Raw genomic sequence first — 13,255 nt, forward strand, 5'->3', positions numbered from 1 at the left:
ACTGGAGGGGACACAATTGAGAGGCCACGGATTGATAGTTATTTTAAGGATATAGTAACAGTATCTCATACAAACAGCGGTGAAAGAAATGTTTAGTGTTTGTGAGAAGGTAGCAACATAACCAATGAGGAACTCTAAAGAGGCACAGGAGTAAATGATGTCATTAAAGAAATGTGTGGTAAAAAGAAAAGATGGTCTGGTCACATAGGGAAGGTGAGTGGATGAGTAGTGGAAAGAACCGGAGTGTTCCATCGGAACTTGCATGATGTAAGTAGGAAGCAAAGAGAACTTCGGCTATGTTGGGTGGACCTCTTCTAGCAAACTTAAGGGAGCAAGTGAGCATCCATGAATGAGTTGTTATCTTTATTGTTTTTATTACTGAAGGGAACTTCTCAATTGATGAGATAACATATCTATTTGAATATATTTTATGTATGTTGTTCAGTCATTTATGACTCTTTGTGATCCCACTGGGGGTTTTTTTGACAAAGTTATTGGAGTAGTTTGCCATTTCCATCTCCAGCCCATTTTATAGATGAGGGAACTGAGGGAAACAGGGCTAAGTGACTTGTCCAGGGTCACACAACTTGAAAGTGTCCGAAGCCAGATTTGAACTCAGGAAGATGAGTCTTCCTAACTTCAGGTCCAGTACTCTATCCAATGCTCCACCTAGTTGCCCCATATATTTTATGTATACTTAGATGTTTTCCTCCAAAGAATAGAGTTCTTTGAAGACAGCGATATTTCATTTTTGTCTTTGTATTACCAGTGCCTGAAATAGTTCCTTGTATATAAAAATAGGTACTTAAATATTTGTTGGTTTATTGATTTATATTTTTTCAGTATTCTTTGTGGATGATTATGGCTCATGTATATTAAATTACCTTGGATTATTAATAATTGGATATCTCCTAGCATTTAATCTATATTGCAATCAAATTTTGACAGGTATAATCTGTATTATGATTAGTAGAAAAATTAGTAGGTGAAAATTGAAATAATCAAATAGATGAAAAAATGGCTTTACACTGTGATTAACTTTTATGAAATTTGATTTTCAAAGTATGAGACAGAATTTCAGCTTTGGAAGGGAATTTTCAAAAAAAATTTTGTCTTTATTTGTCTCTCACTTTAGCCTGAACACACCACCTGGAACCAAAGTTAAACTCTTGGGCATTATTGATATAAAAAATGGATTCCTGCTTTTGAATGACTCAAACACTGTTGTCCTTGGAGGTGAAGTAGAACACCTTATTGAAAAATGGGAGTTACAGAGAGTAAGTATCTGCTGTAGGATGTTTTATGTTGTTAAAGCAAATTGAGCAGGTTTACATAGGACATTTGAAATAGAACCCAAATATGAAAATAAAGTTTTATCTATATATAATATATTTCTAATATTATTGCCCTCTTTAGTCATTATTTAAGAATATTCTCCTTTAATAAAGATCTAAAGTTCTCAGATAAATTGTTTCTGTGTACTATAGATGAACAAAAAGTAACATTGTAGACTGATCAAGACCTTATATCTATCTTTTTTTTTTTTTTTAAGACTCAAAATGTCTTTCGAGTAGATGTAAGCTTCTCAGTATTGGGTCATCTCATGATTATCGTGAAATTGTCCTGTCTGGTTATTGATGGGATGGGAATATATCAATAATGTTGTGTGTCTGTGCACTTTTTCTTTTTGTAACTTGTAATATTCAAGGGGGAGGGGGTGACTGAAGCTCTGCCAGTGGGAAGTAACTAAAACACAAGGCTTGTGTCTTTAAGATAGGAAGTGATCAGAACCCTAGTTGAAGACTATGGAAAGGTGTCCACTTTATTTTGGCTTTTGGGTACATCTGTCATCTCAGTTAGAAGGCAGAAATCCAGGGCAAGGCTGTTGGAGAGTATGGGTTCATCATGAGAGATCAAGTTTGTCAGGGGAAGGAGCCATCAAAGGAAGAGGGACAAGCAGTATCTAGTGTGGGTGTAAGGGAAAACAATTTTCTCAAGGTTTGAATCAAGCGAATTCCTCCCCTACCGAATCTCTTTTACGGTAGGTCAAAACAAGGGTGAGATCTGGAGTATAAGAAGTTTCTAATTGGACTCGCTTATCTAGACTTTCAAGAGAGTGTGACAAATTCAAAAAAGCAATAGCCATTCCCTCCTGAAACCCTAGGGGATGGATCTTTGGGACCCAGATGAAGAAGAGGTGTTGCATTGTTTTGTTCAGGTGATTGGGTAAAGCTTAGAATAGCCTTGGCCAGTGGGTTGAAGGCAAAGTACTTTTACAAAGTGACTGACTTGGAGAGCAGTGGGATGAAATTCCTTGCCTAAGGCCAAACTCATATAGGCCCAAACTAGTTCTGGGGGAGGAAGTAGATTTCAGCGGGCTGAGTAGGTTTGCTTCTGTAAACTGTTAGAGGAGACTTATAAACTGTGAGGTAAAATACTTTTTTTTATAACTCTCTTCTCTTGTTCCCATCCACTGCCTTCTAGGTTCCCCGCAGCATTTGTCCTTGCTGCTACCACTCTCCAAGTTATGGAGAGTATGGTGCTTGATTTGTAACTCTCTAATGAACTAAACTACATTTTACTTTGTATTATATGTATTTGTGTGCATAGATCTTCTATTGGATTTTAAGCTTCTTGGGGCAAGGACTGTCTTATTCATCTTTGTATATTCCTCAACCCTTCATACTGTGTCTTGAACATCAGTAAACATTGGCTGAACATTGACTTTCTGGATATTTAATAATGGGAGTCTTAGAGCCAAGACTTATGTTTTTGAACCACCCCCAATGCAGTAAAGTAGGCTAAAGTGTCTAGGAGTTTTTCAGGCATACTCTTTTTAAAAATCTGTTTTGAGAATGATTGCTTTTAGAATAGTTCCTTTTGGATAAAAGAAGATAGGATTTGAGTATGTTATTAATGCTAAAGATTGACTTGCTTATGATCCTGATAATGATATAATTTAACATTTTGCAATATGTGGTATTTTATAACTTCTTTTAATTGTATTGGTTTAAATAAAGCATAAAACATCTTAACTCAGAACTGGCTTCACATTAGTTTTAGATAAAAAGAATATGTCACAGTATAAAAATGAATTCAGAGAAAATATATTGTTTGCTGTTGTTAATCTTTTTTTTTTTAATATGGAACAAACTATGCAAAATAGAATATTTTACTATCTCTTGACTGCAACATATCCTTATGATCCCAGCCCATTAACTGGTATTTGTACAATAAATCAAGGTAAAATTCACTTCCAACTTCATTCTTTGCTATGTTACTTTTAGACATTGCTATTTGGAATATTATTTCATACATCTGCATTTCCCTTGTCAAACCATGTAGGGTTTTCTTCTTAGGGGATATATGAAGTGCTCTTGCAATAGATTTTTAAATATATACCTTAATGTCATTATGGTTTTCTGCAGCTTTTACAGGCTTTCTGGTCTGGTAACCATAGCAATAAAGGAGCCATAGAGAGGCTCAGTTACTCAAGCAGCTGGCAGGTGGGTTATCAGTACATGGGAATTGTGCAGATAGAAATCATAGCTGTAATGTTAATTTTACAAGTTAGGAGTTCTAAGCATTAAAATAAAATAAACAGGGAAGGGAAAGCATTAGAAGCCATTTAAACACAATGCTGGCAGGTAACTATGGGCAGGTGTTGTAGCTATACCAAAATGACAGCAAAACGGTAAAGAAAAGAGGTCAGGACTAGGTATTTGAAATGTTAAATACAAACAGACTCCAGACAGCTTGTATCAAATATAATTTGCCAAATTAATGTAATTCTCAAGCATTTTAATTCTAGAAATAACATGTCTTTCTTGCTTCATTTACATTTTATATTTGCTTTTTTATATTGGTTTAGTTACTCTGAATACTTCTTATATTGTCTAATACTTAGCATGATTTACCTTTAGCCCTTCATGATTTGGATAGATTAGCTTGGCATTTTTCTTTTGACTGGTTTCTCTCCTTTAGTATTATACTGCTTTATGAATTTGTGATTTAATCTATGTGGATATTTTCACCACAATCACTTCCTCCTTCCTTTCTCCTATCAATTTCACACTTAGACCATAGCAGATGCTTTCATATGTTGCTGTGGTTCCCAATGTAGGAACTCCTTGCATCAACGCACTAATACACCTCTTCTCTGTCTGTGACAACCAAGGAGTTGTCTGAGCATTTAGAGGTCATGAAGATAGTAAAGACCAAAGGAAAGGAATCCAGGTCTTCCTGACTTTACACCACGTTATCTCATTTTCTATTCATAGTAATATTATAATTCATTTTAGTGTTGTCACCATAGCCCCCCACATCAGGAGTATATTATATAATATTTATTTTAATAATTATATTTGCTTTTTTCTTTACCTCATTTTTGTATACATAAATCTGTAGATTTAAAAAAAAGTTTGCTTTTTATACACTGTCTCTTGCTTCTTAGTATGTTAATATGTATTTCACATAAGGGCAGCTAAGTAGTGAGTGGTTAGAGTGCTGGGCCTGGAGTCAGGAAGACTTATCTTTGTGAGTTTAAATCTGGCCTCACACACCAGCTCCGTGACCTTGGGCAAGTCACTTAACCCTATTTGCCTCAGTTTCCTCATCTGTAAAATGAGCTAGAGAAGGAAATGTCAAACCATTACAGTATCTTTACTAAGAAAACCCAAAAAGACTGAAACAACTAAACAAAAATGTCAATATTTAATATATGTATGGTGTATTTAATATATAAAATTTAATATCTATACTTATCTCTTTATATATATGTATATCTAATATATATGCATATGTTCATGTAAGTATATGTAGATATATGTATATCTGTGTGTATATTCTTGGATATAGATATAGATATCATGACCCAGGCTCCTGGTGTTTCTTTTTTCATCCACTGTTATATGTTGGCCAAATCTATTGAACTTACTGTTTTCAAGGCTTTCTTTTTTTTAGATGTGGCTAGAAATAGCAATGTATTTTTCAGTATTTTTACTCTATCTTTAGTCCTTCAATCTTATTTGGGAGTTAGAACCAATTGTCATGACAAAAGTGCTTTTTTCTGAAGCCTGTACCTGGGAAGCTACTATGTTGAGCCTTGAGACTTGAATGTTCTCTTCTGCTTTAAGTAAAACAAAACATGAATTTAATTTAAAAATATTTGTAAGGCGGTGAATAAGGTTGTCTTTTTATTCTAAAATTCTTCATTTTCATTTTCTATAGTTCTGCTAACAGAGCTGATTGCTGTGAGTGATTTCAAAGAATTCAACATGAGCTCTTTTAGGAGAAAGGGTAGAGAAAGGGTATTCCTGATATCTTTAGCTTGTCTTCTCTAGACCCTTCTAAAATCTGTTGAAGAAGTGCTAGAGACATTTTTTTTATCTCAAGTAGTAATCAAAGAAAAATTATTATTACAATAATCTACTTGTTTAGAATCCATTAAGAAATATTTAAGTACCTAGGTATTGAAATATAAGACAGCTTAAAAATACGTATTTACTTATTTAAATTGTTATTGGTTTAAAATGATTTACATTCAAAACTTTAGCTCTATGTACAAGAAATATTTGTATTTCACTAGTCTATAACAGTAAAGATTGAATCATCAGATTATATTCTGTCATGAGCATTTTTTTAGACCACTCAGTAGATAGTTTGAGATTGGAGAGAAATTAGATTGTGGCATGCATCAAAAATGGATGAATTTTTCTCAGCTGTTGGAAACTTGAGTTTCAAGTTATATAGTCCTGGGAAAAATGCTATTTCACCTACCCATGTTGGGCAGGTGACAGTTTCTTAGGAGTTCATTTAAGTTCTTGCCCAAGGAGAGGATTCTGGGAAGATGACAGAGTAGGTCAGAAAACTTTTGGTACTCCAGATTTTCTCCACAAAAAAAGAACATTGCTTCAGGAGCCGAAGAAATAAATATAAGTCTGGGTAAAGCAGTTGTCCTCCTAAAACAACTTAAGAAGACTCCAGGAAAGACCCAACCTCAATTTTTTTTTTTTTGGTGAGGCAATCAGGGTTAACTGACTTGCCTAGGGTCACACAGCTAGTAAGTATTGTATCTGAGGCCAGATTTGAACTCAGGTCTTCCTGACTCCAGGCCCGGTGCTGTATCCCCTGTGCCACTTAGCTGCCCCTAAGACCCAAACTCAATGGGTAGAGGTTCTGCCTGAATGAAGTGCAAAGACCTCTACCTAAGTCGGTGGAATCAATAAACAATAATAAGCCCTGGGGGCAGCTGGGTTGAAGGCCAGCCTCAGCTTCAGGAGCTTTCATCTCTGGAACATGAAGGCTGAGTAGGAGAAGATTGAAGGGGCCTTCTACTGTCAAGGGATGGCAAGTACAGCTTTGCTGATCAGATGAGTCCTGGGCTGTGGCTGTGGGGGAGAAGGAGCTAGTACTCTCCTGGTGAGTGCAGTAGCAGAGGGATGGGGACCCTGCTGCTGTGGGCACTTGTAGGAGACCAGAGTCCTTGTTTCAATTACAGGGCAGAGAGGCAACTGTAGTCTACAGCCACCCAAGAGACCACTGGGAGCAAAATCATTTGAGGGATAGTGTGGCTGGGGGTCTTTGCTGTGGATTAGGAGTGGAGAGCAGAGCCCAAGGTTGGGAAAGACCTCAGAAAATAATAGTAAAAAGGACCTGAGACTTGGTGTATCATTCCCCATACCTTGGGACTAGAATTTGATTAAACTAATAGCTGCTAAAAATAAATTAAATAAAAATAAAAGTGAGTAAGCAAAGGAAAAAGAAGCTAACCATAGATAGTTAGTATAGGGATAGAGAAGATTTGGGGTCATATTCAGAGGAAGATAATGGAGCTAAAAAAGCCTCTCCTTTTTCAATGAGAAACATCAGGTGGTCCCAAGGACAAAAAGAGTTCTTGGAAGAATTTAAAAAGAACTTTAAAAATCAAGTAAGAGAGATCAAGGAAAAAATTAGAAAAAAAAGAGCTATCCAAGAAAATCAAGAAATTTAAGAAAAGAAAGTCAACCAACTTGAAATAGAGAATTAAAAACTTAAGGAGGAAAATAATTTCTTGAAAACTAGAATTGGGCAAGGAGAAGCTAATGATGTTCTAAGACACCAAGAAATAATAAAACAAAATCAAAAGAATGAAATAAGAGAGGAGAATATGAAGCATCTTATTAAAAAAACAACTGATCTGGAGAACAATTTGAGGAAAATAATATAAGAATAGTTGAAATACCTGAAAATTATGACAAAAAAAAGAATCTTGATAGAATATTATAGGAAATTATCAAGGAAAATTGCCCTGAAGTTCTAGAACAAGAAGGCAAAGCAAAAATAGGAAAAAAAAATCCATCCATCACCACCTGAAAGACATCCCAGGAGGAAAACTTACAGGAATATCATAGTCAATTTTCAAAGCTCTCAGGTTAAGGAGAAAATATTGGAAGCAACAAGAAAAAAATTTAAATGTCATGGAGCTACCATAAGATTACATAAGACTTAGCAGCTACTATGTTGAAGGATTGTAGGCCTTGAAGTACTGTATTTTGTAGAGCAAAAGAACTGGGGTTACAAACAAAGGTAACTTACCCAGCAAACTTAAGTATAATCTTGAATGGAAAAAAAAAAAATGGCCATTTAACAAACTGAAAGACTTTGAGATGTTTGTGACAAAAACAACAAAACTTAAGGGAAAATCCAACATGTAAGATCCAGGAGAAATATAAGGTGAACATTAAAGACCAATTATAAAGAGACTCAATAGGGTTAAATTGTTTACTTTTTATATGTGAAAAAGTTACCAATACTCTTATGACTGTCATAATTATTTGGGTGGTTTGAAAGAAAGACTGGGTTGAGCTGTGTATGATGGAGTGATTAGAAAAACTGTAGGGAGAGATAAAAAGTAGTAATTATTTCATACAAATGAAGCATAAAAGGAAGAACTGATACAGAAGAAGCTAGTAGGGGGAGAGGTTGGGTAGTGATGGAACCTTACTCTCATCGGGAATGGATTAAAAAGGAAAGAGCATATATATATCTAGAAGGGTATAAAAGTCTTCTAAATTCAGAAAAAAATAAGTGAACAAGGGGAGAAGGTGAAGGGAGAGGATAAGGGAGGGATTTTTGGGGGAGATGTGGGCAGATTATGAAACAGGAGAGCAAGGTAGGGGGTAGAAGTAAAGCAGACAAGTGAAGAGGGATAAGGTAAATAGGGTGAGAAGGATAATGAGCAAAAATAGAAAGGAGGAAAATACAGAACAAGTAATTATAGCTTAGAATGTAAATGGGATGAATTTACCCGTTAAGCGGAAGTGAATAGCAGATTAAAAATTTGAATTCAACAATGTATTACTTTCAAGAAACACTATAAAAATGAGAGATAGACACATAAAATAAAGGATAGAATTTATTATGTAAAAAAAAGGATAATAGTCATGATTTCAGACAAAGGTAAAGCTAAAATAGATTTAATCAAAAGAGAGAAATAGGGAAACTATACTGTGTGTCAGCAATATTATTTAATATTGTTTTAGATCATTTAAAATTATTAAACAGTATAAAATACTTGAGAGTATAACTTCCCAGGCACAGGAACTATATGACCATAAACAAAACGTTTTTTATACAAATAAGGTTAGATTGAGATAATTGGAATAGTATTTGTTGTTCGTGGATAAGTAAAGCCAATATATTTTTAAAATGACAATTTTACCTAATTTATTTATTCAATACCATCCCAATTAAATTGCTAAAAATTATCTTACTGAGTTGGAAAAAATAAAAACAAAGTTCATCTGGAAGGACAAAAGGTCAGGAATTTCAAGGAAACCAGGAAAAAAAAAGGTATAAAGGAATCAGATTCAGTAGTTATTTGACCTTAAACTATATTATAAGGTGAGAGCATTGTTGAAATGTAAAATGGATAATTTCAATTATTTTAAATGAAGATTTTCTTGTATAAATAAAACCAATATAGCCAGCAATGAGGGAATGCAGAAAATTGGGGAAAAAAACTTTAGACAATCTTTCAGATTATTGCTATGGTGTAGGAAATTATGAGCTGGTTGATTTAGAAAAACATGGAAAGACTTGGATTTATGAAGGTAAATGTGCTGCCCAGTTTCAGAGAAAGAGATGACAAGGGGAAATATGCATAGTATGGTCTTGCGTATATGTATATGAATGTGTATGTGTATATATGTGTATATAGATATAAATTTATAGATATCCATTTATATGTATATATACATATATCTGAGTTTAATTGGTGTCTCCTTTAGGGTGTGGGGGGAAGGGAAAAAAGTAAAGAGTGTATCAGAGAACAAATGAAAAGGAAGCAAAGAGAAGCTGGGTAGCTTTGAAAACAGTATTTATTATGTAGATTTTCTTGAAATGAAAATTTATTGTTTTATATTGAATCCTGTCTTATGTTCTGTTGTCTATGTACCAATGTTCTTTTTCTTTTTTGTTGTTTTGTATTTAAGTTTAAAATGAATTAAAAAAAAGGAGGGTGGAGAGTTCTTGCCCAGTTTGTACAGCTCCTAACAAAATAAATCTGGGATACAATATAGTCAGCCTTTTCTCATAGATGTTTTTACTTGATGAGTAAATATGGAAATGAGTGAGTATATATGGAAATTTCAGAGACTGTCGTCTTAGAAGCCTAGATACTGTGGGACAGTAATAAATGACTGTTACTGGTATTTATTAAATAATTGAGTTATTATTCAGACAGTGGATAGGACATAAATGACCTAGTAATTATCCTTGATGGAATTACTATTTTAAAAAAAGTGCCATTTGACTGTTACTGTAAATAAAGGAAGAAATTAATGTAAATTGTAGGAATAAAAAAAAAAAGGAACCATTTTGGTAGATAAATGTTTCACAGAGTTGTAATAGAAATCTTTGTTGGCCAAAATTCATTGGCTGAACATTCTTAAGGAATTAGATTCCTTAAGTCTCTTCTAGATCCTCTGCCGATTTCATGTACACATATAACTAATATATTTTTTGCTCTTCCCTGTAGGGCAATATATTGGGAATGGAATTCTCCTGATAGTAACCAAACTGTGATACCACTATTAAAATTTTGTTCCCCTACTAATACTTTTAGCTCATCCTTTGGCACTTTTACAAATTTCCCAGTTCTGCTTTTTTGGGGCTTTTAATTACTCAGAGTAAAATGAGCCAAACAGATTACTCTGGGCTCAAAGTAATGACAATCTGCTTATGAATATATTTATACCCTCTTCTTTTGCAAAGGAAATTCCTTATTGAGAGTGATTTAGGTTTCTCCCTCCAGTTACTGAAATTAAATTTTAAAAATTGTAAAATAACTCTTTGCATGCAATATAAGTATACATGCAACTATCACCTTAGTAGAGCTATCAGTTCCTTTAAAATTTGGTCCTGACTGGACTTTGCTTTTTTTTTTTTTTGCTTTATGGTGAGGCAGTCGGGGTTAAGTGACTTGCCCAGGGTCACACAGCTAGTAAGTGTTAAGTGTCTGAGGCTGGTGGACTTTGCTTTTTTAGAGCTTCCTTTTCGTTCTTACTAGACAGAAACCCAGTACTGTGAATTAGGAGTAGGTTCTTTTATTAACTGGTTATGTGACCTTGGGCAAACCACTTCTCTTGGTCTTCACTTTCTTCTTTTGTAGAGTACAGGGATTGGACTAGACAATTTAGTTTCTAAGATTTTAAAGCCAGAATTGAAACCTCCAGATTTTTAATGTTTAAATTGCCTTCTATTTATGAATCCCTTATCATCTCCCCTCCCCCTGCCTTCCAGTTACCTTTTGTACTGTCACTTATCTTTGAGGAATTATGTTGTGAACTTTCAGCCAGAAATGCCAATTTTTTTCTTCTACAAGATTTGAATTTGAATTAATTAAATCTTGCTAGCAAAACCTCAGCTCTTCTTAGTTCCATAACTCCTTTTGATCTAATTTCTGTCTTTTGAGGTGCTCTTTCATCTTCATTCACCTCATCCCTACTTCTTTTTAGTACTTAAAAGCCTGTGACTTCTGTTTTCTACCATGCCCTTAGGAATCCCATTCTAACATTAACAAACTCCTCATCTTAGACTTCTTCTTCTCATGATTTCTGCCTTTTTGTGGTAGTGGAATTTTGTTTCCTTTTGACATCTACTATTTTACTGGGTATTCTCTTCAGTACAGGATATTTGTCTCATGCTTTCAGACATATTGGGCTGGGAGGAGGAGTAAGCATATTTTTTGTTCCCTCTGCCACTTGATGACATTTCCTTTTCTGTGTATTTATTGATGCCCCTTCCAACATCCTCAAATAGACTCAAATTTCATCAGTCTTCTGAATTTCCATGGCATTTATCTTTATTCTCTCTTAGCTATTCCCAGGGATGATAATTCCTTGGGTTTTACCATCATCTATAACTGCAGTCTCCATGTTTCTGAACTCTAAAATTCACTTTTCTGATTGTAACTTTTTTTTCTCATTCCTTTTAAAAATTTTAATATTTTATTTCCACCCACATACACATAAAAGCAATTTTAACATTCATTTTTTAAAATTTTGAAGTGCAAATTCTTCTCCTTCCCTACTCTCCCCCCTTCATTGAGAAGGCAAGCAATTTGATATAGATTATATATGTGCAGTCATTTAAAGCACATTTACTTATTAGTCATGTTATGAAAGAAAACACAGATCAAAAATACCCCAGGGAAAAAAAAGTAAAAAAAAAAAAGCTTTGATTTGTATTCAGACTCCATCAGTTCTTTTTCTGGAGATAGATAGCATTTTTTCATCATAAGTCCTTCAGAATTGTCTTGGATTATGGTATTGCTGAGAATAGCTATGACATTCACAGCTGATCATTGGACAATATTCCCGTTACTGTATATGCTTTTTGGCTAGTTCTGCTCATTTCGCTTTGCATCATTTCATATAAATCTTTCCAGGTTTTTCTGAGAACATACTGCTCATCATTTCTTATGATAGCACAATAGTATTACATCATAATCATTTACCATAACTTGGTCAGCCATTCTACAATTGATGGGCACCCCCTAAATTTCCAACTTTTTGCCACCACTAAAGGACCTGCTGTAAATATATTTGTACATATAGGTCCTTTTCCTTTTTTTTCCTCCATCTTTTTGAGATAGAGATCTAGTAGTGGTCTGAGTCAAAGGTTCTGTGTGGTTTTATAGCCCTTTGGGTATAGTTCCAAATTGCTCTACAGAATAGTTGAATCTGTTCACAACTCTACCAACAGTGCACTAGTGTCTCAGTTTCCCCATAGCCCCTCCAACATTTGTCATTTTCCTTTTCTATAATATTAGCCAATCTGATAGATGAGGGGTAGTACTTCAAAGTTGTTTTAATTTGCATTTCTCTAATCAGTAGTAATTTACAGCATTATTTCATACGATTATAGATAGCTTTGATTTCTTTTGTCAGAAAACAGCCTGTTCATATCTTTTGACCATTTATCAATTAGAAAATGGCTCTAATTTTTACAAATTTGACTTAGTTCTCTATATATTTCAGAAATGAGGCCATTATCAGAGATACTTGTTATAAATTTTTTTCATAGTTATGATTATTAATTGTCTTATTTCACTCCATCCTATTTTTGCCCATTTATCCTATTCTCTCTCTCCTTTCACCCTATCCATCCTCAAAAATTTTGACTACTGCCTCCTTGAATCTGCCCTTCCTTCTCTCAGCTCCTCTCCCTTTCTCTTATCCCCCTCTTTTTCTACTTTCCTGTAGGGGAAGATAGATTTCTTTATCCAGATGAGTGTGTAAATTATTCTCTCTTTGAGCCAGTACTGATAAAAGTAAGGTTCAAAGGCATCCGCTCACTTCCCCTGTCTTTCCCTCCACTGTAAAAGCTCTTTCTTGTCACTTTTACCCCCTTCTACCTTTCCCTTCTTCTTCCTCCCAGGGCATTCCTCTTTTTCCCCCCTTAATATTATTGTTTTAGAGATTATATCATCATATTCAACTTATACTCATGCCCTCTGTGTAGTTATACTCCTTCTAGCTGCCCTATTAATGAGAAAGTTCTTAGGAATTACAAGTATCATCTTCCCATGTAGAAATGTAAATAGTTTAACCTTATTGAATTCTTATGATTTCTCTACCTTTTTGTGTTTCTCTTGAGTTTTGTATTTGAAAGTCAAATGTTTTATTCAGCTCTGATCTTTTCATCAGGAATGCTTTAAAGTCCTCTGTTTCATTGAATGTCCATCCCCTTCCCCCCAACGGATTATGCTCTG

General features: G+C 34.5%; 1 protein-coding gene across 3 annotated transcripts in view; it reads left to right on the forward strand.

The window, feature by feature from the left end:
• TDRD3 (tudor domain containing 3) overlaps positions 1-13,255 on the forward strand; it is a 205,222-nt gene that overhangs the window by 74,230 nt on the left and 117,737 nt on the right. For all 3 annotated transcript variants that reach the window (XM_027846178.1, XM_027846179.1, XM_027846180.1), the window contains one exon: positions 1,136-1,277. In XM_027846178.1, coding sequence (XP_027701979.1) covers positions 1,136-1,277 — 142 coding nt within the window. The remainder of the gene's footprint in view (positions 1-1,135; positions 1,278-13,255) is intronic.

This window comes from Vombatus ursinus, unplaced genomic scaffold (assembly GCF_900497805.2).
Source record: "Vombatus ursinus unplaced genomic scaffold, bare-nosed wombat genome assembly UNPS02015089.1, whole genome shotgun sequence".
NCBI classification, from domain to species: domain Eukaryota; kingdom Metazoa; phylum Chordata; class Mammalia; order Diprotodontia; family Vombatidae; genus Vombatus; species Vombatus ursinus.